At 39.3% G+C, this 25,902-nt stretch overlaps 2 protein-coding genes across 2 annotated transcripts in view; one reads left to right on the forward strand and one right to left on the reverse strand.

Annotated features, from left to right (window-relative positions):
• si:dkey-71h2.2 (low density lipoprotein receptor adapter protein 1) overlaps positions 1-25,902 on the reverse strand; it is a 106,098-nt gene that overhangs the window by 25,028 nt on the left and 55,168 nt on the right. The window lies entirely within an intron of this gene.
• On the forward strand, positions 1,333-24,715 carry fndc4a (fibronectin type III domain containing 4a). The gene is made up of 6 exons (XM_031732004.2): positions 1,333-2,089; positions 9,270-9,385; positions 11,560-11,764; positions 19,731-19,820; positions 22,304-22,437; positions 23,747-24,715. Exons 1-6 carry the CDS (start codon positions 2,014-2,016, stop codon positions 23,786-23,788), a joined length of 663 nt encoding a protein of 220 aa, XP_031587864.1. The 5' UTR covers positions 1,333-2,013; the 3' UTR covers positions 23,789-24,715.

Below are 25,902 nucleotides of genomic sequence, written 5' to 3' on the forward strand. Positions count from 1 at the left end.
CAGCTTGGTGTGAGGCAGCATCTCTGTCTTCTCTGAAAATTATGGCAATGTAAAAGACTCTAAAGGAGGTTTAGGACATTGTTTACAAATCACTGCAAAACTATCCTGACTTCCAGTCTTACACTGAAGCTGTAACGTGGATAGTACTGGTCCGAATAAACTCATCTTTACATCTAATAAAAATCTTTTTTATTACACTATAGAGAAAGGAAGTTAAGCTTGATGCAAAAGCTGAAAAAGAAAAACAACAGCACACGTCTGCCTCTTCACAGAGTCCTCAATTTTACCATCAAACATCTGTATTTATATTGACTTTCATGCTGAGGGAACATTCACAAAAGAATACAGTCAATACAGTGAGTGCTAACCACAATAGACCCACTTTTCTGAGCTCTCATGAAGATAAATGCCATAGAAATGTCAGCCACAAATAGACAGCTGTCATGGCAACTCCAATATCTAATATCTAAAACGTCACTTTTCCCCACTCCATCCATTATTTTTAAAGCACCTGTCTGCTCAGACTCACAGAAAACTGGACACTAAAAGGTTAGGAGTGCTAATTTAGTTGGCAGAGTTATGAAAAAGAATTAAATGCACGATTAAGTTTTGAGAGGGTACGTGAGTAAGTGTTATTTTGCTTCTTTATTCCTAGTAATTGAAAGATTTGCCACCCGTCCCCAGCTTTACAGTAACAAGAACCCAAATATTTGATGACTTCTTTCCTCTTGTCTGAATAAAGACCGCAGTAGCCCTGCGTGCGGCTGGCAGATTCCCCGTAGATAAGCAATCTGCCTTGAAACGCTCGTCCCATGAGGCAATGCACTCAGCTTATCAACGTGATTCATCTTCCTGATTGTTTGGCGTGTCTTAGGGCGCTGTGCAGTGTGCGGTGGGTGAGAGGCACATCGACCTGCTGCAGCTGGATGGTGGAACGAAATACTAATCATCCGGTATTTATGATCAGCGGTTTAGTGCATGTGAAAGTACGGGAGGACAGGCTGTCTGTCCCATTGTACTGCCATTCACTCACTCCCCTGTTGCTTCCCTCACAGCGCATGCCAGCCTATTGCGGTAAATATTAGCCCCTGGCACTGCTGCTGAAATATTAAAGCATCTGGAGGAGGGTGTGCGCGCACAGGTAGGCGTGCAGCTGCTGCTCTCCTCTGATGACACGTGGAGGATTAATCAGTGCAATGCGCGCGCTTCGGCAGAAGAGCTAAGTGTTAGGAACCTCGCTGGTCTCATTGGCTACTTGGAGAGAGCGAGAGGAGGGGGGGAGGGCTATTTAAAAAAAAAAAAAAAGGTCCGCAGGATGACCAGCCCCGCGTGCCGTGCGTGAATAAACACATACAGGTCCGAAGCTGTAAACAGTTTAAAAAAAGAAGAAGAAGAAAAAGAAGAAAGAAAAGAAAAGAAAAGAAAAGAAAAGAAAAAAGAAAAAGAAGAAAAGGGGAAAAAACCTTGCAGAGCGTGAGGGCTCGGCGGAAACTGGAAAACTTAGGCGCTGTCCATGGTGCTGAATTTGAATAGCCCCTCGCCGTCCCCTTGGGCCGTGGGGGGACCGGCGACCCCGCTGTGAAGCGTCACATTGTTCGGCGACCTGCTCGTACCTGAGCTCACCGGATGATCGATGATCCGGAGGTCGGTGGTGATGGTGTACGATTTCAACCGCCAGGTTTAGAAGGACAGCAGACTCGGTCTCGGTTCGCACGGGAACATGGATGAAGGACTTGTGGGATTAAAAGCCCGAATGAAGACAGCATGTCTCTGAGGAGGCGGCTCACTACGTACTTTCACAGGTTATCTGTTTACTGACCAGATCGAGCCCGATTCAGCCAGCAGCAGCAGGAGGAGCGGGAGCTCATTCACTCATCCATCCATTCATGAGAGGAATTCCAACACGTTGCAAAAAAGATGAACTGCTGTAATTTAGTAACCCATCAATAATAGGAGATTTGCATTAAAAAATATTAACATTAATCTAAGAAGAGCAAATACATCCACCAAGGCATGGCTCGTCTTCTTGTTTTGGTCAACTCCGTGGTCCTGTTGCTTTTTGGCAGCGATGTGTTCTTGGTGGGAGCAAGTAAGTATGAGCCTCTCAAGCAGACTCAAATTAATTATCGTGCCTTTTTGTAGCCTTGTAAAATGCGCCATTACTCAAACTATTACAGCCCTTTGGAAGGGTTCACGCACCTCAATCCCACAACTCATTCATATACATCAAATACATGCTAAAACACGTTTATGCCATTGCATCCAGCTTATAACACCTGTTTAACCTGCTGTATGATCTGGGCCTTACATTATCACTATTCTTACCTTATTTACTCTCTCTAAATCACTAATAAAACCAGATGTAGTGTCTGCAGTGTTTTAAATACACCTTTGGTGTTTTGAATAGCCTGATTACAGATAAACAAAAATCAAACCAAAAACTATTTTAACAAGTCTATCAAAACAGCACATTCTTGTCTCCCCTCTACTCAATTTAAAGGTAATATTATGCGCAATTCTACTAAAGACAATTCAATTTAAGCCTGTTTTAGTTAGACATCCAAATCCATACATTTAATTTCACTACAGCAACACTAGTTGCAGAGCCAATGGTGCCTTAAGTTCAATGCAGCAAAGAGACAGATCACCAGTGCATAAACTGTGGTTTGTTTGCATTTTTTCCATTGTGCGGTCCGCTTCAGGCTTAATATGTATGAATCCTTGCTATTTCTGCCACAGAAGTCTCCTGAGCCTCTGTGTGCATGCATCTACAGTATCTCTGTCTCTTTATCTGTCTACCTCTATCACTTTCCCCCTCGCCTCTCAAGGGAACTGAGTCCTACATGTGATAGCGCCTTGAGAGAATCAGATTGGCACTTCACGGTTTCTGTGGGTGTGTGTGCTCTGTCTGCCTCAGACACCTATTCAGAGCTTTTTTTCTAATGTTTTGTGGCTGACATGTGACGTAAAAAGGCATCTCTGATCTCCGTGGAGTTTGCCCAGAGCTGAAGCTTGTCACTGCTGAACACATAAATGTTACACTCACAGATACAAATGTGGCGGCTGCTCTGAGGTTTAAAGTAAATTGAAATAAATGCTGGATTCATTGCTGCCAGTCCAGACTAAGCTAGGAGAGTGCTGGATTCAAAGTCATTTAGAAGGAGGTGTGACTTAATTTTATGATAATTCGGTGCATGGTGAGGGTACGGAAAAGGATCATTTTAAGTCACTTGGAAGTGCAAATGAAAATGTGTATTTATGGCAAATGTTAGTGTAATACAAAGGTTCTGAAATTAAATTTTCCTTCGTTTTCATGTCTTATTTCATCTGGGCCAAAAGCTGTTTCTGCAACTTGTTACAAACTGGTCCTGAAAGTAATGCATTAAACTCATCACTGCTCTTCCAATTTTTGAGAAAATTCCAGCACTTTCCAGACAAAACCAAAAGTGAGATGCAGTTCTTCCTTAAATCAATCAGTACAAGCATCCACACTCAATGTTTGTCATTCTAGGTGATAAAAACGACTTGAATACTAGTACCTACGTTAACATTCACACACAAGCTAAAGGCAAGCACACTAGGAAATAGATCCCACATGAGGCCGAAGCGTCAGACACCAAACAAATGTAAATGAAAACTTATTGGATTTACTGGCTTGCCGGGCTCATATCATCCTTCAAATTGGCAATATGCTGTTCATAAACCTGGTGACACATTCATGACAAATAGATGTTCTCAGTTACAGATGAATTCATTAAAATGAAAGCCAATATTTGCCCATCTTGTCATAATTTTCTGCCGTGACACGGTATTTATTTTAAACAGACACACACACATAACGGGGGAGAAACGCAAGGTAGATTTTCAGCTGGGTTTTGTGTGTCACTCTTGTCTTGTTCAGATGTCCGCAGAAACCAGTAAACACCCACTGTTGGTGCACATTACACTTTGAGGCAGATAAAGTGATGTCAGCTTGAAACTGAAAAGCCTCAAGGTTGGGCCAGTGATTATATTAACCTTAGAGCGGTGCTGTGTCCCATCTGGTCTCACTGCCATTTCACAGCCTCTGGATCTGCGCGTAATAACACAGAGGGTACCTACAGTAAGGAAAGGGGTGCTAAGTGGTCCTACAGTCAAGAGGATCTGAATTGTGTAGGAAAAGGCGCAGGACTTAGCCAGGCCCGTTTACACACATAACCACTTCACACTGCTGTTGCAAAACTAGATAGAGAAGTGGATTGAAGCGAGAGACTTAAGATCACATCAAATCACTGCTCCGCATGACATCATGTATGAAAGAAGAGAGTCTCAGAAAGGAGAGGATTGAGAGTGAAACAAGGGGGGGGAAAGGCATTCGCAGGTAATACAGGGACGTACGTTGCTGCGGCGGAAATAAAAGCAGCACAGCACTGCTTAAGAGCTCAATAGCAGGCGATTTACAAGCAGATGTGTGACAACCTCCTGTTGTGCAGAGGAGAACATTTAGACTTCCTATGACTGACTCTGAAATATGTCCAGATGAAGCCGTATGAAGATTGACTGGGCAACACGTCAAAATCCGAGGCTCAGTTATTACCTTTATTTATGTCAGCGAGAGTTTTATTTTATGAGGGAGGTTGACATTATAAGTATTAGATAAGGATTAAACTATAAGTAGTCCTTCAAACTGTCACTATCTTAGAGGTAATTGAAATGTGATTAATAATATAGGAACATTAAAAAAAGCCATTGTTCTGCCTTTAAATGTATTTTTATCAGTAAACACATCAGTCCCCCTGGACCGTTTATGCCCTCTTAACTAAACACACATTCATGTTAGACAGCTTTTAAAGTAGCAGCAGCATCAGAGTAGACGTTTACATAGAAAGACTGCAGAAAACATCAATTCAGTTCAATTGAATTCATTTAAAAAATGTGGGAAGAATGAAAAACTACCATAAAATAGGTCAGATATTGTGATATCCAACTGTAGCAGATTTTTTTTTTCATATATGCTCATTTCATGAATCTTTTACAAAATAACATTAATAGATTTAGAAAATCTCTACACATGGGGAACAAAGCTGAATACCCACAATGAACGGCAGTGATCTTCAGGCACTCAGACAGTGTGTTAAAAGCAGTCATAACTCTGTAGTGGACATCACTGCATGGGCACAGAAACACATCCAAAAACACATGCGATCACTACCCAATTCATCTATTCATCTAAAAATGGAAGTTAAAACTCTTGCGTGTGAAGAAAATCAGATATAAAAAAGATCAGAATGGTCCAAATTAGGTTTGAATTTGTTTACATTCTTTTTCGAGCTAAAGCGGAGAGAGCATCAGTCTTATCAGAACACTTGGAGATAAATTATCTGAATGTCAGGAGCAGGACCACGCCTTCAAACACGCCCCTTCCGGGTCTTTTCTATATATGACCCCCCCAGTTCTACAAGCTGTTTGTTCTCATTTTTGTGCCCCACCCTCTCTCCTTGTTTTTCAATCCCTTCACTTCTTCACTTCTCATTAGTACATGGAGATCTGCCAGCCCAGGAGTTGCCTCCAGTCCCCATCGAGGCCTTCCCCAAACAGCAGCTCAATTCTTGATTAAGCCATTCTCCTTTATCTACTAAAAAACGCTGCCCAACCTAAAATGAGGCCCAGCTAGTGAAAGTATGTAAGATCGCATCCATGACTGCTGATGGCATAGATAACTTAACTGAAGCTCAAGTTATCAATGAAGGAACCATTAATGTTGAGTGGCACATAAAGATTCTGAAGCAACACAACACAAAGCAACACAACCAGACAACTCTTTTTTTTATCGAACGCATTGCTTATTTCAGCAAAACAACAACAAATCTCATTTTGCACACATTCAATCACAGCGCTGTGATAAGACAGTCTGGGGTCTGACCGGGGACAGACCTAAAAAATGCTGTTGAGGAGATGAAATCCCTTTTCAAAGCATAATAGGATAATGTCTTGTTCCCAAAAATGCAGCAGCTGTACTCTTCAGTTCCCACAAACTTACTTAAATGATGCAACACAGCCTTAAAAATGCCCGTACTCCAAATATTGTTTTGTGTTGATAGACTCAAATCTTAAGATTTGAACTATAAAATGTATCAATTTCAACATTTAATATTTTGTCTTTGTACTATTTTCACATAAAGATGCAGTTTAAAATACTTCAAAATCATTGAATTCTGTTTTTATTTTCATTTTTCACAGCAATTAAACTTTAAAAAAAAGTTGGCCAAGTAAAAGCATAAACTCTCATTTTCCACTCCCAAATTCCTGTTTAACCATCGTGTCATGCTTATGCATTGCTGAGATCAAAAGCATCATAAGCTGTCTTCCTACAAAAATCTGAACTTTTATTTTCTGACCATAAAACATCTCCAATCAGTCTTATGGTGTGAAGCATGAGCAGCCAATAAGCAAACAGGCAGTTCTGCTTCACAAGCAAACATAGAGGTCAAAATAAGAGATGCCGCCCCTTTATCTGGCTCCGATAAACTCAACCTGGGCTCATTTCCACACGGCTCATCAGCCATTCAAAGATCCACCAGCCTTTTCTCCATGTCTGTGTGTGCACTCTGGTTAGACGGGGCACTAGCTAATGTGCTCTGCTTTGGCTATAAGCTATGATTCATCCTGGCAGTGCTCCCACATCCCGAGAGGGATGTACCTATTGCCTTTTTATTTCAGATCTTACATAATGCATTCCGTGGAGTGGGGCTTACCCCAGCCACATGGCAGATAAAAAGTACTCAAGTCTCTGCAATGACAATCATTACTGCAGTGGAGAACATCAAAGAAGCTAGAGGGGATCATTTGAACTTCTGGGCTGCACATTAAAGACAATGCTGTCTAATAAGCCAGCTGTGATTCAGTTTTATAAATGTAAACACCTATTTTGTTTACTTACTCCTTCAGATGACTGAATAGTAGTTTTAAATGTAAGTATTTCAGCAAATCCTTCATTTATAATGCCTCATGCTTCAGGTTTAAATATGCGCGTCCCAGTCAAATGTGCAAGTAATGGATACGGCACCTTATAGGAAGCGGGCTTTCACGTAGTGCATTACATTAGCAATGATTCAAGGCCTGATTGCCCTTTACTGTCACTTGCTCCATCATCACCAAATGATCCGCAGACAGAGCATCATGGATACGAGCTGTTTCTTTACCCATGCGCGACTTTGTGTGACCCTCATTACCTAAAGGACAATGAGCTTCAAGAGAAATGAACATATCCCATCTGGGATGAATGCTGCCCCCTGCTTCTGGAGAAGGCTCACTTTAGAGCACGTGCTGATGGCAATCAAGCCTTAATGGTCTGTCGCTCTGTTAACAGCAGAGTCAAGTGTGACCTCGCTAAACAACGAGCAGGGGTAACTCTGCTGCAACAACAACTGAAGATTCTGTGGAGCTAAAAGGCACCATTGCTGTCAGTCAGTCCCAGGATGTTGGGATTTAATTTGAGTGATAAAAGATTTGAGCATAAACACGACACATTCACAGTCAGAAGACATTTAAACATTGTCACAACAGAAGGTCGTTTGAACCATGATTGTATATATATCTACAACATCCTAAAGGATTTCCAAAGTTCAAAGAAAATCAAAAACTATACAGGACCTTCTGTCACTCTTAACACTGTATAGCGCCTTCTTACATAAAGTTGTTCTCATTACATGGACAAAATGAGGCAGATATAACCTCCGAACCTCTTAATGCCTGTGTTACCCCCCCCTCCTCCCACCTCCCCCGTCCTCCCCCCGACTATCTCCACAGAACATTAATTTCCTCTCTCACTTTCCATCACAGGGTAAGAATTAGCCCAGTCCCTTGTTCAGCTCATTCACTCCCTTCCACAAACCAATCCGAGCGTGTCATGAGCCAGAGAAACCGAGCGTCATTCTCGTGATTGACCCTGACCCCCATGTGCCACGTAGTGCCATGAGGGCTGGGGCAGGGAGACTGATAACCTTGTCTCACCCGGGCTCCATGGATCCACCTCAATGTCACCTTTTGCACAGAACAGAGCGGCTGTTGCTGATTGTCTCAAAGATAAAATAGGAGGCAGGAGTACCAGAGACAGAGATAAAAAAAAAAAAAAAGACAGACGTATGTAGATAAGCGCGACTGAGCCAGGAAACCGCACATCATCTGAAAAACCTCTCAATTTCATCATTTCGGCTTTCATCTTTCTTTTTCAAGTGGAATTTTTTTGACTAAATACGGTCCGTGCACAGCACATGCTGTGATCTCAAGACAGCTGTGTTATGTATTATTAAATCCGTGATGCATGACTTTACAAAAGTGACTGAAATACAAATTTACTTCATAGCCGTCGATTAATGCTCACTTTGAGGTGAATTGTTAGAGCAAGCTTTACTTAAAGGGGCCAGTTGTATATGTTTTATAAGGTCTTCTTTGATGCTATCCAGTATTTTGTCTTTTGTCATGTCATTGCAGAAAATTTCCACTCATGTGACATTTTCCACATATCACCAGCTACCAAGAGCCCATTGGAAATAATGGTAGCAACAAAAGCCTCACAGATAGTGTCCAGGTTCCAAACTGTCGAGCCTGTCCCATCTTACCTATTCATCTGACCTGAGTGATTGCTTATCGCTGTTCAGGCCACCCCCCCGTCACTCTGTGATCCTCCTGCTCTTCACTTGCCCCCGTTTTTGTCCCCACTTTGCAATCAGCATGTGTACTGGCAACCAAATCATGATAGAAGGCTGCAAAGTGACAGGCTGAAGAAGCATAACCCTGTCTAGAGAGGTGTACATGATATAGACCACTATAAGGCTAGTCAGTCAGGCTGACCCAGAAGCTTGTCAGGACTAGTGCAAATATATTTGCAGGTTCATTTAAAATGCAAGTACACGGGTTATTTAAATTAGCTTTCAGGTTGATTTATTTGTCATTTACAGTAACTTTTGGGTTAAAAGAGGCAGAAAAATACTGGTGCCTTCAAAAACACACATTAAAAATAATTAAAATAAGTCCAGAGTGTACTAATGGTTTGTGGATGCCTCTAGAAATAGATCTTATTCATCACATATTGTTTCACGAGTACAGTACATTAGATTTTACAAGTAATACCGAAATAAGTGAGTAAGTGGGTTCTCTGAATGTAAGACTTCAGAGTACCAGCACGATTTTAGAGACCCTCCATGGACACAGATGGCATGGATCTACTCAAATATCTGGAAAAGCTGCTGGATTAACAGATCTCTCTCTTGCTGTTTACTCTCCTCCAGACCGGCCACCAGCTCCTGTCAATGTGTCTGTCATGCACCTGCGAGCCGACTCGGCAACTATATCATGGGAAGTTCCAGAGGGGGACATTATAATTGGTTTCTCCATCTCACAGCAGGTAATTCTTAAAACTTCAAATGCAAAAAAAGGAAAGAAAATTAAATTCAAATACTTTCCTTCTTTCTTTCTTTTTTGTTGTTTTAGCCATTTTGATTTGTAAATAAGCTTTCATCATTTCCTGTTGAAAAGGTTTTATGGTGCCAACAAGCCAGCAGGTAGACTGGTGAAGTGGTGCATCATAATAATTACCTGCATAAAATTGGTACTGGCTGAATGGAGCATGGCTCTTAGCGTGAAGCTAGAATAAAACCTGGTATGGCCAATTTGCAGAGAGAAAAGATGAATGCACAGAAGTATGTGACGCTGCCAAAAGTGCTTTTTTTTTTTTCATAATGAAAAAAATTTCAGGCTTAAAATAGGAAAGCCAGTAAATGCTAACAATGAATGACAGAATGCAATATGCTGCTGTAATCATGTTTACGCTTTATGCAGCTGAAAACATTATGCACCCATTTACTTTGTTTTTCATTCAGTGTGACTGATGGGCTGAACACGACACCCACTCTCCTTCTTGCTCCTGTATAGCAGCTGCATTTGAACACGATCAGCATTCGCCTTGAGTGTCTATGGCAGTTTAATCACAAGATTATTCATTGTTTACAGACAGCTACATGACTTTTTTTCTTCCCCCAACAATAAAATCTCTCTGTCAAGCGCGGCCATAGAAATAAATAAGAAGACATTTGGCCTGACGTCACTCTAAGTGCAGATTGTTTGTGTGCGCTGAGATCCCTGCATGTTACTGGAGGAGTAATTCTTTTTTGCTTTAGGTCCTGATTGCTCCAATAGCGTTGTGAGAAGTCAAAGATAAAGTTTGAGATTGTGAAAACTTGTCTCCCGGCACTTGTGGCCTAACTTAATCAGACATCAATTCCTAGTCGAGACCCCATATGGTGAAAATAAAGTGCCAACTGCTAATATAATAAAATACTCAGCATGACTTTCACCAGAACCTGGAATATTTTCTGGTGGGTCACCTCTACCTCACATTGGCCTCCCTGATTGTTTTTTTAAAAAAAACAACATTGGAGAGAAATACATTGTTGACTATAGCACTGGCCTAAAGATAAAACCTCATGAGGTGAAACAAAGACTGTCTTACCTTTAGAGCCATTTTAGAGGTTGTATTTATGCTTTGTCCCTTTGATAACGATATCACTCAAACTGGTAATCACTGAATGTACTCTGCTCTTTGCTTTCTGTTTAACCCTGCGATTTCAGACATTAACAGTATTGCTAAATATCCAAATCATTTTTTAATGTTTCTGTAATGGTTAATCTAGCAGTATGTGCAAGATCCTTAATCCAAATTCTATTTTTAATGCTTTAATATGATTATTGTGTTTATCCATGAATTTTCTTATTTTTTGTTTTACCAAAAAGCTGAAAAAAAGTGCATTATTATTCATTATGTGTTGATTAAGATGCTAATTACATTTATATACCTGCAATCCTGAACAGAAAAATGAGTTTTAGTGGTTAAATGTTAAACTTGATTAATTTCTAACTTGTCAGAGAAGTCACATTTGGTTATGTGCCTAGTAAATAAAAGATATTTAGTTTTTGGCAGATTTCTAAAACATTTGTGGTATCTTATTTTTATTACTGGTGATCCAATACATTTGTTAAACAGTGAATATTTTAAAAAAGATTTTACTTTTTTTTTGTCCAAATCTCAAGGTCTTGTTCAAAGACAATTACTGTGTTTCTCTCTAGAATATATGTATGGTGGGTCTTTACCACAGAGTGTATATTAAGGAGTGACATAATCTTAGTCTGAAATGTGAATCCAGTGCAAAAAGACCTAAAATCTGCATTCTTTCTAATCATCAGCAAATGCGTTGCTGGTCTTATTTTGCACAACATGATGTCTGGTTTGTAAGTGATAGTGCAAGGAAAACAGATCATAGAGCAGGTTATGCTTTAGGGTGGACCTAACTTTTGATAAATTGTTAAAGTGTGAGTGGGCAGCAGAGACATCCCTCATTTGTAATGTCTGATTTAAAAGAACCAAGAAGGTGCCAGCCTAAATGCTTAGCTCAAGACTTCATTCTATAGCATTTGCATTACAATACAAACACTATGCAAACATTTGTTGTGAATTCATGCCAAATAAGAGAGACCTGAATTCAACTCACTATCGTTTTGTTTTTCTTCTATTCAAATATTCAGAGGCAGGATGGACACATGCAGCGATTCATTCGGGAGGTCAACACAACCAGCCGTTCTTGTGTTCTTTGGGACCTGGAGGAGGATACAATCTATATCATTCAGGTCCAGTCTATTGGCCTCTATGGCGAGAGTCAAGCCAGCAAGAAGGTCCATTTTCATACCCTTAAGAAGTCAGACCGCTTCCCGTCCAACAGCTCCAACCAAGGTATGGTACTCTGAGACCTTGAGCAAAATTCCTCTAAAAAAAGGGGGGAAAAGTCTCACAACATGCTATGAGTACCAGATGTGGAGTTGTCATTGAAGCTGTAGACAGACATGATCAAGATTACCTCTTTGCTTACAAATCATTGAGACCTGCATGCCTTCGACATGCCAGGGAAAGAAAAAGAATGTGACAAGAGCAGAATTCTTGCCAGTTCTGCAAAGAGAACAAAATGATTCTCAAAATGAGATAAATATGTGGATTGCTATTATGTTTCAAACTGAATACGCTCTTCATTTAGTGTCCGAGGAGCCTTCAATCTTATAATCAGTCATTAAACTAATTAAACAGAGAAGTACGCGGCTAGATGTTTGGTATTATTGTGTGCTCCACACAGAACAGCGAAAAGGAAAAACAAAAGCAGCAAGTTGTCTGAGGAGATAAGAAAGAAAGGATTCCAAGGCATGATGAAGGTGAAGACTACAATACATCTCCAAGCAGCTTGAATCCTGTAACCAGAGATGAAATCTAATTAATAAGTTTGAGGGCCACAGGACTGCAGCCAACCTATCTGGAGATGGATGCAGAGAAAAACTGACACAAGACTGAATAGAAGTTTAGTATGTGTAGAAGGGAAGACAACCAAACTTTGAAACAGTACAAGTCGTTTGGAGATTACAAAATGTGTGCGTGTGTGTGTGTGTGTGTGTGTGTGTGTGTGTGTGTGTGTGTGTGTGTGTGTGTGTGTGTGTGTGTGTGTGTGTGTGTGTGTGTGTGTGTGTGTGTGTGTGTGTGTGTGTGTTCACATGAGCTCTGTGTTCATAGAAAAAGACAAAATTAAGCTTTTAAAGAAAAGAAGAAAATATGGTGTTTAACAAATTTTGCATTGTCCAAAAAACAAGAAAAAACTAACACTTTAGGAATCTGTCAAAAACTTGTTTAAAGCTAAAAATTATATTTCTCATTTATTAGGAAAATAACAAACTGAATTCATGTTTTTACGCCCAAATGTGAGGCGGCACACTCAACCGGACTCTGAGAAGTCGCAACTTAGTCAAGCAAACTCATTTTACTGTTCAGAAATTCAAGTTAATAACTGTAATTTAGCATCTTAATTTAAAAAATAATAGATATATTTTACATGTTTTCTTACATTTTTTGTAAAACAGAAAAATCGAACGTTCACAGATGAGAAACAATGATTATTTTTTGGCATTAAAAACATAATTCAGATTAAAGACTCCGTACATACTGCTGGATTAACCATTCCTAAACATAAAATATGATTTTTGTAATTACCAAAATTTTGGGTAGCTATGGCATAAACCTTACATTGGGTGATTGTGTCAGAATTGTCGATGCAACACCTACTGTACATTATCATTTTTTAATCAATTTATTTATTTATTTATTTATGTTTTATTTGCAATTCGTGACACATGGTGGCATAAATGTGTACAGAGTACAATAAAACAAAAAAAATCATCAGTGTCAGAGAGATCTGTTGTGTCACAGCTGCTCTAACAGAATAATGACCTCTAACATCTTAAAGCACCCATATTGACACAATTCAGAAGTGAGCTCTGAGTCCCAATCTTAACTCAGTCATAAGAAATCGCACGTTCAACCTGACAAAATACATTCAGGAAGAGTGAACAATCTACCATCTACCAGATAAGACATGTGGAAGTCTAATTAAGTGCCAGATTCCTGAGATTGGCTTAAACAGATGGGTTATAAACGATTGGGTTAGGGTGGGCAAGATGCTGTCAAATTTGTCTAAGTGCAGTAGAACTGATAAGTTCACAAGAAGCCACAGCACCAGTTTTGTGCATCATGTAACACATTTGCTTTTAATTCTACACGGTCTGCCACGGGCCTTTTTCCCGAGGCACAGGCAGAAGCAACCCATTACAGGCACTCTTCCCGCTGTTGCTCTAAAGCTTCTTCTGACTCCTGAATGCTTTTAAGCACCCTAACACTGAGAATGAGATGCAGTAAAGGTTAGACAAGAGCAAGTAACCAGAAGCTTCCTCTCAGAGCAGCTCTCTCGCAGGCGGGGGGTAGTGGGTTTCAAGGTGAGGGGTTTTATGCAGTTTTATTTCTCCTACAAACCAACACATTATTGACAGAAGCTTCAAGCAGGTCTGCGGCCAAACCGCTCTGAATTTATGCAGCTCTATATCACTCTGGGTGTTCCTGTTCAAACTCTAAAACACTTCATATTCCATGTGTCGACTCAGCTCGCGGGCAGGAGAAAAAATGAAGACCGTGACCAACAGAGAATAAGTTTAGTAGCTCTCAATTTCATACAGCTCAGATGTGGAAAAGGCTATTTGCACAAAGTCCTCTGCTAATCTTCTCCGCAGTATTTCAGCCATGATTGTGGGATGAGCCAGATGCATTAACTCATAGAATAACGGCACGGTATTCGACATTGCTCTAGAAACACGCCTGACGCTTCAAAAACTGTTTTGTGATTTTTATAGTCTTATCAAAGTCGTATATAAGGAAGTGCTGATGCAAGGGAATCATAAATGTTTCTGTTCAGCTGACTCAGGTTGCGTACCATTAGTTAAGCTGGCAAGCCTGGCCAAAGCAAAGAGAAAGAAACTAATTCCCGTTCAGCACATGAGTCTGCTCTAGTGCAGGAACTGACATTGCATTCCTTTCCTGTTGCTTTACATTAAGTGTCCAGGGAATTATTTTTTTGGCACTTGTGTTTTTAACTTAAGTTTTCTTTAAGTAAAAAAATTGACCTCGGAAAGCTAAATAACCATCAATACATCTCAATAAATTGCTGAGCAAGAGCAAAGACACGGCCGGTGCAGACGCTTGGAAAAGATTTATTATGCAACATTAATCAGGATTTGTAGCCTCTCGAGTCATCCAACTGGGTCAGAGAAACAGCCCATTCAGTGATGCTCCTCATTTGTAGGAATTTGTTTTGGTGCGTAAAAGACGTCAGTGTCAGCTTTCCATAAATCTAATGCCGACAGTGCTGACTCCTCACGCCCCAGCTTTAAAGTCCAATCACATCAAGTTTCTAGATGCAACTTTTGTAAACCGCATTACTCAACTTCTCTTTTCTTGTTTGACCCTGTATCAGTATTTATGATTTCAATTTTCTTGTCAAACCTAATTCAGACTGAATTACGTTCACACATGATGTGACACAAATCATCCTGCGTTAATAGAGGGTGTAGACTATTGTGATTTTCCTTTTGATCAAAGAAGAACAAAAGCACAAGCACAGTGACAGCTGGTACTCTCCTAATGTGCTAACAGATTAGGAGACTACACAACACAATTTACAAGATGTAAGCTAAATACACCAATGGCACTGAAACCTCAGAGAGGAGATTAAGTAAAAAAATACATTTTGAAAAGTAGTCAGTGTTAAGTATTAGGATTTACATTCCACAGACATAATGAGCAAATCCAATCAATGACAGCATCCATTCTTATATTTCGCCCATGAAAACCTGTTCCAGTTTAACTCTTATAATAAGATCTGCAGTTTGAGCTACAGGAATCCAATGTGACCCATTTTTCACTAAGCATTCACCCACAGGTTAAAAACAGAACTAGGCTGTCTGGTGGTCACAGCCCACAACTGGGTTATAAAAAAAAGGTTTCCACATTCAGGAGTGAATGTCTTAATGTTAAAATACGCATATAAAAATATCTGAACACTACAAGGAATCAAGCAGATGAAAAGACAGCAGACTCAGCTAGCTTATTATTTATCACAATATCAATAACAAAAAAAGACTCCCCTAAATTTCTGCATATTAAAAATAAACAAACAGAAAACGCAGTGTCTGTAATGTTTTTAATTTATAATTTTTGAAATCTTAATGCACACTGAGTTCATGTGATATTTTTTGCTGGAGATCTTCCTGCTGACTGTTGTTCCATAAAAGTCATTTTATTCTAGCTGGCTCCAGCACCATAGAGCCATTTCAGAGCTCCTTTGTCACAGCCAAGTGCCTTCTATTGAAACTAAATTGATTTGTGGTATACACCAGACATCCCAGAGTCAGAGCTATGATACATATGAATCAATAGGAGGGTTTTTTTCTCTCGCTTTTTTGTGAACAAAGTAATTTTATTGATAATGTGATTACATATTGGTGTATATTATTTACCTGGGCTGGCCAGACTCTGCATCCTCCCATTTTCTATGAAGTATTTCCTGGCAAGATTCAATAAATAGACTGGAATGGACTGCAGCACTCCTTTTATAGCATCAGTATTACTTTCCAAAGTCTATTTCAGCTTCATTAGTTTCACAGAAAGCTTTAAATGTGAGTGTATATTTATGTGTGTCACCTGTCCTTCAAGAGGGAGGTAAGCTGTGCTGTAGTTCTGGCTTTCACTTGATTCCTGTTTCAGTCAAATTTCAACTATACCAAGAAGATAGAGAGCTATCCCATATGGAAAAGAAATAGAAAAAACTTATAAAACCTATATTTCATATAGTGAATCATATAAGGCTTATATGATTTACTCATGAAAGTGGCCACTTTCTCATTACTTTCATATATTGTTTTAGGAAGTATCCAAAACATACAAGTTTCATTTATATAATTTTTCAAGGGATCATATATCTGTTTTCACTCTTGTATGCTTTTCATACAAGTTTCACACAAGACAGATACAAACTTTATAAGATTTATATATATATCTTTTCCATATGGGATATAGATATAGATCTATCTATCTATCTCTCTATCTCTCTCTCCCTCTATATACATATAAAGAAATAAAATATAGGTTTTTGCTGATTTTTTGCATAATTTATTTGGCCACAGTCCATAGAATGACCTTTAAAAATCCTGAAGAACTGCTGCTCAACACCACTTATAAATAATTGCAAGAAACTCTGACTTTTTGGAAGAAAATATGAAGAAATGAGGAATGACTCAAATTTTTGCACAGTATTGGATACATGCATATGCAATTGCAAATTTAAAAAAATTGCACTTGCAGTTAGTGGGGATAGGTTAATTGGTTAATCCAAATTGCCCATAGGTGTGAATGCGGGAGTGAATGTGAGTGTGAATGGTTGTTTGTTCCTGTGTGTTAGCCCTGCGACAGACTGGCGACCTGTCCAGGGTGTACCCCGCCTCTCGCCCTATGACAGCTGGGATAGGCTACAGAGCCCCCCGCGACCCTGAAAAGGATAAGCGGAAGCCAATGGATGGATGGATGCACTTGAATGGAATTAATTTTAGTTAGATAAGCTTAGTTTAAATTCCAGTCACATGAATTTGGTTAGCAAAAGATTCAAACTTTCAGACAAAGTTGGGTAAACTAACACGTTTGATTCAAACACAAAAATCATTCCCCAGCAACTGAGAAGAAACCGCTGACACTGTCACCTAAAACCAAGTAACTGCCAATCCACTTCACACGGTGTAACAAAAAGGAAGAGTATTTTCAAAGGATGAAGACTTTGAGCAGTCTAACCTAACTAGGCAGGTGGTCCCCTTAGACACAATTACTGCATGATGCTTCAAAGCAAAGCTTAGCTGTCTCTACTGAGTCAGAAGCTACACCTATAGGGTCTCCTATTAACAGCAGTGAGACAAAGGCATGCCACACACTGTCTAATAGCTTCAGTATGATTCATACTTGAGCTTATCGCTATCTGCATTCAGTGATTTATATAAGGTTAAAGGCTATTAGCCTAGAATATTATGCAACCAAAATAGCTGCAAAGAAATACTCTTATTATTACTTTTATTAATACTATGTAAGTATAAGCATGATAAATATATGCTTATTATGACTTTCATGGGGGCAACATGTATGACAAAAGTTGGGACACAAGCTTGTTTATCACTGTGTTACATCATCTGTTCTTGTGAACTGAAGATGCTGTTTTCTATAGTTCAGCTGCTCAATGGCATGGGGCATCATTTGTCACATTTGCTATATTTTTGTGTTACAATTTTCATGTCTTTGGGCAACACGTCAAAACTACAAGCAGGACAATTCAACTTTTGAACTTTTTGGGAAACATGCCTGCAACAAAAATTGTATTTACTTTTATTGTGATAATCAGTTAATTAGTCCGATCGTGAATCAAACTTTTTCAGTGGAAAAACTTTTAAAGGAGCAATGCAGCCTAAAATAAAATTGCTCATTCTAAAGTAAACATCATGAAAGACTCCAATGATGCACCATTGTGGCATCAGCACAGAATCCCTGGTGTGTTGTCGCACAGTTCCCTGACACAGTTCACAGCTACAGCCAACATCTCGGGATTACGGGGCGAGCAGAAGCAGGGTCGACTAATTATTTCTGCACAAATTCTTTGGTGTACAGGAGGCAGCGAAATCCACTCATTCCTCTCTAGCACAAATTCACACAGCATATCTGAGTCTGCCACCAACATGAAAAATTAATGAAACAACACATGGAAATGTTATTCAGGTCCTTGTGTTATTGCAGCATCATGTTTCTGCATATATAAGCCAATGATCCAAAAGGTAATGACCACTCACACTCACATGGAACAAATAAACAAGTCTTATTTTACAGCACTTAAAAGGTCTGGTGCCAATATCTTGGTGTCAGATACATTAGAAACCAGAGTTGTTTTGGTGGCAGAAGAAGGAGACATACAAGGTTATAATGGTTAGATTTATCAGTGTAGTATATGCACACTATACAGCCTGTACCAGTGTACTCTTGCAAGTGAAGTTTGATCATTAGATCAACTAAAAAACTTCTAACAGGAACAAGAAGTTCAGTGGGGCAGTAAGAAGTCTCACAGATTGCATTCATCTCTGAAGCCAGTCTTTGATGTGCCTTCATCAACCCAACGCTTCCACCAGAAGTCTCTCTACGCACAGACCCGGCTACGTTTTCAGAAGTATCTTGCAGTGTAGACACCCAGCCTTCCTGCATATAAATGTTGAGTCCAAAATAAGGTTCAGAACTTTTTCATCAGATTGGGATATCAGCTGCAACTCCTCTCTCACATAGCACACAGCAAAAGACCATCACACTCATGAGGTTGCTGATTGGGTAGTCTTGAGGAGGCGTAACACAGGCCTCAATACTGGACATGCAACATGTATTTCACTCATACTAAAGTTTGGATAAAGCTGAATGAGTGTTTTTGTTTTTTGTGGCGTAGGTTTACAACCACAGCTGGCAGCAATCCTAGGTCCTATGACAGTTTTTCCACCACAACTTAACAAGATATTGGTATCCATGGGAACAAAATGATGGAAGTTGATGCTAAGAAAAAAAAGAAGAAAAAAAGGGAAAAAAGTTAATTTATTATGATTTTTGCTTTAATCCCTTCAAACATCCAGTCATCTGTGATTTTACATGTGGTTCCAAGTCTTTTTGGCAAATCAGCATCCTGCTTTTCTCTTTAATTTGTGGTTGATTTTGATGATGTACTCGTACTCCTGCCCTCTCACCGCTGACATCCTCACACTATCAAGATAGGGAAAAATGTGACACTCCAATTGACCTAACTATCTAACTGTTTTCATGTGAAGAGAGCTGAGTGTCTGGCATTTGAAGTCAGTTTCTTGACAACTTGATTCCATAAAAGAGGCAATTGGGAAGAGTGGGGCTCTGGAAGAGTTCCATCCAATGTGAGCTGAGAGGTAGTTTGGAAAGTGGAAGGTTTCTAGTCAATCCACTTAAAGGAGGATTAATGTTACAAGATTGATGTGTGGGAATGCCCACCAAAACTACTGTAGTTCTGTTAAATGGCATAACTGTCATGAAGGGTAGAGAAAGTATAAATTCTTGTCAATCCGTGCAGACACAAAGTGAGTTTGATTCATATTATAAAGCAGACAGACTCTCTCAGACTGTGCCAGACTGTTATTTCTACTCCATAAAGTGTCCCAGTGGATTGTATTTAAATGCGCAGTGCCTCTTAGATTTTGTATTTAGTGTTCTAATGTGCTCTGTCTTTCTGTCTCTCTCCAAGATGACCCCACTGTGCAGGGACTGGACAAGTCTCGACATCTACAAACCGGAGAGATGATCATAATTGTCGTGGTCTTGGTCATGTGGGCAGGTAAGTTTGTAGATTTCAGTCAATAAAAATAGAAAGAACGAACAAAAGAAAGAAGGACCAACAAGCAGGAAGAGGGGGGAATTAATATTCAGTGTGAAGCTCACTCAGGATCACTTTAGTCACAATAAGTATTCTAATGTGAGTTTTGTGACAGCAACATCACTCCTCCTTGCACCCACCATACAAAACAGAGCATCAGTAAAAACTGGCGGGACACTGATGAAGTAAGAAAAAACATCAAACAAAAGGGTTGGGTTGGAGGTGGTTTGCAGAGCGTTAAAGGTGCAGCAGAATCAGATTTAAGATCAGCTGATTTAGTATGAGACTACCTCTTATATTCAGGTATCATTAGGCTGACAAGGTGATTCAGTACTGTCTAAAATGCACATGTTACTGAACAGCAGTTGTTTTAAGTGAAATGAAAGCTCTGCAAAAAAAAGTCAAAACTATAATGGGACCATTTTTTCACAGCAGGTAAAACCTGCAGCACAGCAATCAAGTTTAAGCTAAAGTACAAAAAAATGTGAGTGGGTCTTTCTGTAAACTAAATCTGACAACTGCGCAGCAGTGTCAAACCAACATCACACTTTTCTGAGCATTCTCGTCTTCTGAGGTGCTCCTTTGAAGTAGTGCACTGATTAATGAAGTGCTGAGGCACAATGAGAAGTGGCGTATCTGTCAGGCAGCTAGGAGCAGGGCTACCCACCCACGAGGACCGGAGTGAGATGTTAAATAATACTAATGAGAGAAACCAAGGTAACGCGGAAGCTGTGAAGAGTGGGAGTGAAAGACAAGAAGCAACCCGTGTGGCATATTCATAATGGACTCCACATTTGTTATCAGTCAAGCTTAATGTCAGATTTACCTGATCCTCTTTGAATTTATTCATTTAGAGTTTAAAATTAATCCACTGCTCAAAGAAATCAAATCAAATAAAAGGAAACACTTGATTCTGTTAGTGTAACACAAAGTCAGTTACACTTTAAGAATATCAATCAGTCCAGTTTGGAGCGTAAACCGTCGTGAATCCAACCTGACCGATCTTTCTCTAGCTTTGCTTATTGCTAGTGACGCGAACGGGGCTCTAGTGGCAGACATGCCAGTCGAGCTGCATGGTGCTGGTCGGTGAGCACAGGTCCCACTAAAGGGCCCAGTGTCCTTTAGTGGGAGTCTATTTATGACAGTTTGGTCAAATTTCTGCACATGAGATCATTTTGAAGAGCTCTGGCAGTGGCCCTCCAGCTCCTCCTTGCACAAAGGAGCAGATACAAGTCCCACTGTTGGGTTGATGCCCTTCCACAGCCCTGTAACTGTAGAAGGGCGTCAATCCTGATGTAACTGCCCATGTTTTGATAACTCATTCACACACTTTTGAGACTGCTGGGAGGCACAGCAAAGCTTCTTGTGACAGCATGTGTGGATGCGTGATCCTAGAGATTCTGGACTACCCGTGCAACCCTGAATGGGCTTCTGGGATTGTCTCATGCTACCAGAAGTGACACGGACACTAATAAAAAGAAAAACTAGAGAAAAATCACTCAAGAAGGAGAAGGAGAGAGCAATGGTCTGTGACCACCACCTGCAAAACCTTTTTAGGGGCTCTCTTGCTGTTTCCTCTCCAGTGCACCTGTTGTCACTTTCATTTGCACCGAAGCAGCTGAGATGGATTCATAACAGTTTAAACTTACTAACGAGAAATTAATGTTCTAACATTTAACTGTCTGTCTTATATTGTGATGATCAAGTCCTTCTTTAATTTTTTGAGCAGTGTGGTATAACTAAGTGATTTTTAATATTGTGCTATCTTTTCTGCTATTCTGTTTAAGATTTCAGTGTACTAACTTAGTCCTGGTTAAACCACACTTAAAGTGTAAAGAAAAACAGCAATCAGACATACAAAGCTGTGTAGCTAAAATTTTTGCGGATACTCTCATTCTCCACTTCCACAAATGTCTTTGTAATTCTACGACAAAACAGTGAGGGCAGATGCAGAAGTACCTACTCATACCTTTCTGCTGCAGAGGGAATGACGTGGCTGCAATGCTGGAGACGACTTACATGATGCATGAATAATAATTTAATGAATGCGTCTCGGAACAGCTCCGTAACTCTCATTACCAGAACTGTATATCACTTTCTGAATATTTAATAAAAGCGCCCCCATAAAAATTCATGACCTCAGTGAAGCAAGGAAGATAATTGAGAATATACAGTACTTATCCAAATTGGAGGCAAATCTGCATCTGGCAGATTTAGCAATGAAAGAAAGCAAAGAGTATAGTGAATGACTCTCCTCCAAGCTTTGAGATAAAGGTGCAGCCGTCACCCTCCCGTGGGAACAAAATTCCATTATCCACATGGCATTTCAGCATGCGCTGTTAGAGGAATTGGTGACATGACAGTGATTGACAGCTGCCTCACGACTGAATTCCTATCCTCTTTTGTGTGTGTTGCAAATGTGCCCCTGTCTCACCTCCTGGCAGCTGTTATTGCGCTATTCTGCCGGCAATATGACATCATTAAGGACAACGACTCCAGCAACAATAAGGAGAAGGCCAAGCCGTCGTCAGAAAGAAGCACGCCAGAGCACCACAGTGGAGGACTGCTAAGGAGCAAGGTGAAGTCTCAGGACTAAGGCCACACATAGACGGAAATATTTGAATTCAGTTCTTGTTAAGCTTCACACAAGCCTCAAACAGCTGTATATATACATTCAAGTAAAGTCTCTCTATACACACCATATGTATTGCTATTGTATATTCCACTGCTATGACAAAAGTTTGTTTTCTCTCACTCTCTTGACATACTAGTTGTACACTTTGCAGTGTTGAGCTGAAACTTTCCCTGAGTTGATGGCTGAAGTAATACACCGTACGCGATCACAAATCTGATCTGAGTCACAGCAATCTAATAAATTTCCACTGGAGGAACAAAATCATCCATTTCTCAGTTGGCAACTGTCCAATATTTACACACATAAAAATGTACAAACCTGAGACTATGCTGGTCATTAAAAGTGCAGATTAAGTCCCTTGTCTTGAACAGTACGTAGATAAAGAACCGGCAGAGCCTTCAAGAAGCATCAGACTGGAGTGGATAGATTAATACAGAGCCCACCACCAATCAATTATCAAGGTCATTTACACTGAGAATTTTGACCTCAAGCAAAAATTTAACATTGCTAGACACTGAGTTCTCTCATCCTTATTAGGTAGTTGAACATAGACACCTTGGATCAGTTTCTCTTCTTAGATTCGGTGACTAGCACACTTGGTTTACCCTGAACCCAACAAATGTCTTAAATCACTTATTACTGAGACAGTGCCAGCATACAATTTTCTCCTTAAAGACTGAATGGGGCCACATTTGTTCATTTCGTTGAAAAAGCAGAAAATTAACTATTCATCAAATTAAAACAAAAAAAAAACAAAAAACTGATGTAACTTGGAAGTACATGTTTAAAGTATGTGACAAAAATTTGACATTTCTTGATAGTGATCAATCATTGGAGTTATAAATATATATTATTAAAATTAGTTGTTTTGTATAAGTGCATTTGTATTTGTGCAACTTGACTAAGATAGCGGTGGCGTGCAACATATGAGCCAACAATGTCCAAACAAAATATAAAAGTATCAAAAGTATCAAATTCAACAAAAGATAGAGCTGAATAAAAAGTTTGTTTAGCCTCATGGCTGCTACTTTATTTCCTAAGGTGTTGCCATAGCTGATGGCAAATGTATTAACCACTACACCTAAAGCACAGTAAGGCTTTCACACTCCTAAGTTAAAGAGACTCATATCCTAACATTTTAAAGAAGATACAATTGAAAACACACAATTAATACCACGTTTAATGGCTCTGTTAAATTCTGAGAGGCATCCATGAGCAGTGATTAATACTTATTTGTATTTTGTTTTTGCAGTTTCACCCTTCTGTGCCATCAATCAACATCATTGAAGTTTGAGAAGAAGAAAGCCAAACTTAAAATCCCATCTCTTCTACCATCAAAGCGTTTCGACCTTTCTCCCTGAAGGAGGGGGTGAAAGTAGAGAAAAGGAGAGAAATATACGAGGCTTCTGTTGGTCATCAGCAGAGAAAAAAAAGTGTTGACAAAATACCTGCATGCACCCAGTATTTGTAGGAAAATGCAACACAAACCGACAGACACACTCCGAATGCCATCCAGTAATCCTATAGAAATCCACAAATGCCTACACACAGAAACACCACAGAGTAAGTACAACAGAATTCTACTCCTGCGGGTTTATTGTACATAGATTAATGTTAACCCATGGTGCAGTTAACATTGATGTCTTTGCCAGGTGCTTGGTATATTATTGCAATACAATACACACAATACGGCGTATCATCTCTGGGAAGCCTGTCTTAGTGACTTTAAATACGCAGTGTATTTTTGATATTGGCATGCGCAATTAGACACCACGTTCACACGTTATAGACAAGTGCAAATAGTATTAAAAACTGCCTGGTCTCTAATGTATATTATTTTCTGAATACAGTCAGTAGACTAATAAGGTGAGAAAGCAAATACATTAATCTAAAATTAATTTGCTACATTTCTTAGTTGTTGTTTTTTTTTAACCTAATATTAAAATTTAACTGCCATGGTCTGGATGTATTTCTTCATACCTCATGTAAAACAAATATCTCTGTACATACTTCATCCATTTCCTAATAAAGTTGCATGCAAGTTATTTGCGTGTAGAATAGCCTTCAATGTGCATTCTAAGCTAGATGCCCCAAAATAGGGAAATAAACATGATTGCAGTACAATTAAGCTCTTAATGTTTTTATTCTTCTATTTTATCTGCTTTTAGAAAAGGGCACTGTCATTTATCATCCAGTGTTTTATTTCACATCTTGTACATCTTCTGCAAATTGTATTTTCTAAAGTGTAAAATAAAGCTTCTTTTGAAAGTCCCATTACTAAATTGCAGCTAATGTAATAAACTTTCTCTCACCGAAACGCATAAATCACTTTAACGTTGCACAAATTGCACTCTGACACATAAAAAGCACATCAAATGTTACAAAGATGCATGGTGTGCATTAAGCTGGGGTGAGACTTACACCAGGAAAGTGCATTTCATGCACAAATTGCTTGGCAAGCCCCCTCACAAAAACGTGTTTTAATCCAAGTAATACTCTCCAAGAGCTACAAATTAGCCTGTTAATGATGTGGTGGCCAAAATCTAAACTAGGTTTCCTCACTTCCAGATAGAAAATGTGCACAACGCTTAAAAATTGACGGATTAATTTCTATCTTGTAATAGCAGTTTTTCTGATACAACTTAAAAGCTCTTTGTGGCTGGTTTCTTACCAAAACGCTACATAAATAAATTTTACTTACTTAATTTTACTTACTAACTTTTGGAATATGCTGTAGAAGTAAAAAAAAAAAAAAAATAAAAAAAAAATAAAAAAAATAAAAAATTTATCAATAAATAAAAATCTCATCAGTAAAAACTTATTATTTTACAGGTTCTAAACCTTTGCCAAACCTTTATCACTTAACTTTCTATTTGAGTTTGTGGTTACACACTGTGTTTTGGGGGGGGGGGGGGGTTCTAATAGGTTTAAGGACCAAAGGAAGATCACGATACAGCTGGGACAGTGATATCATGTACTGTTATGGGTACTCACAGGGACTTCCTGGAGATAAAGTCATGTCTTGTTAAAGCTCTCGAAGTCAGCATGACAAATGGCTGTGTTGAAGCTTTTCTTTGATGTAGTAAGACAAACGCTCAATAAAAATCTCTAGACTAATGTCTTACAAACTGTATATTACATTCATACAGCAAACAAACCATTACCACTCAGGGATGTTTTTATTCACTGATCAAAGTGAAAAAAATAGCCAACACTGACAGAAAACTGAAGTTCTTTTAATGGCCACTTGAATTTAGCTTCAAAGCAAAAATGTCTGTTACTCAACACATGTAAATTGAATTTTTTTGAGTCATTTAAAATGTACTAAGCTATGCATTGTTAGCAGTGTGACCACTTTTACTGACACGTCGATGCTAACACATGCAACTGTTTCTGCTAGGCTAGCTT

This window comes from Oreochromis aureus, linkage group 15 (assembly GCF_013358895.1).
Source record: "Oreochromis aureus strain Israel breed Guangdong linkage group 15, ZZ_aureus, whole genome shotgun sequence".
In the NCBI taxonomy this organism is placed as follows: domain Eukaryota; kingdom Metazoa; phylum Chordata; class Actinopteri; order Cichliformes; family Cichlidae; genus Oreochromis; species Oreochromis aureus.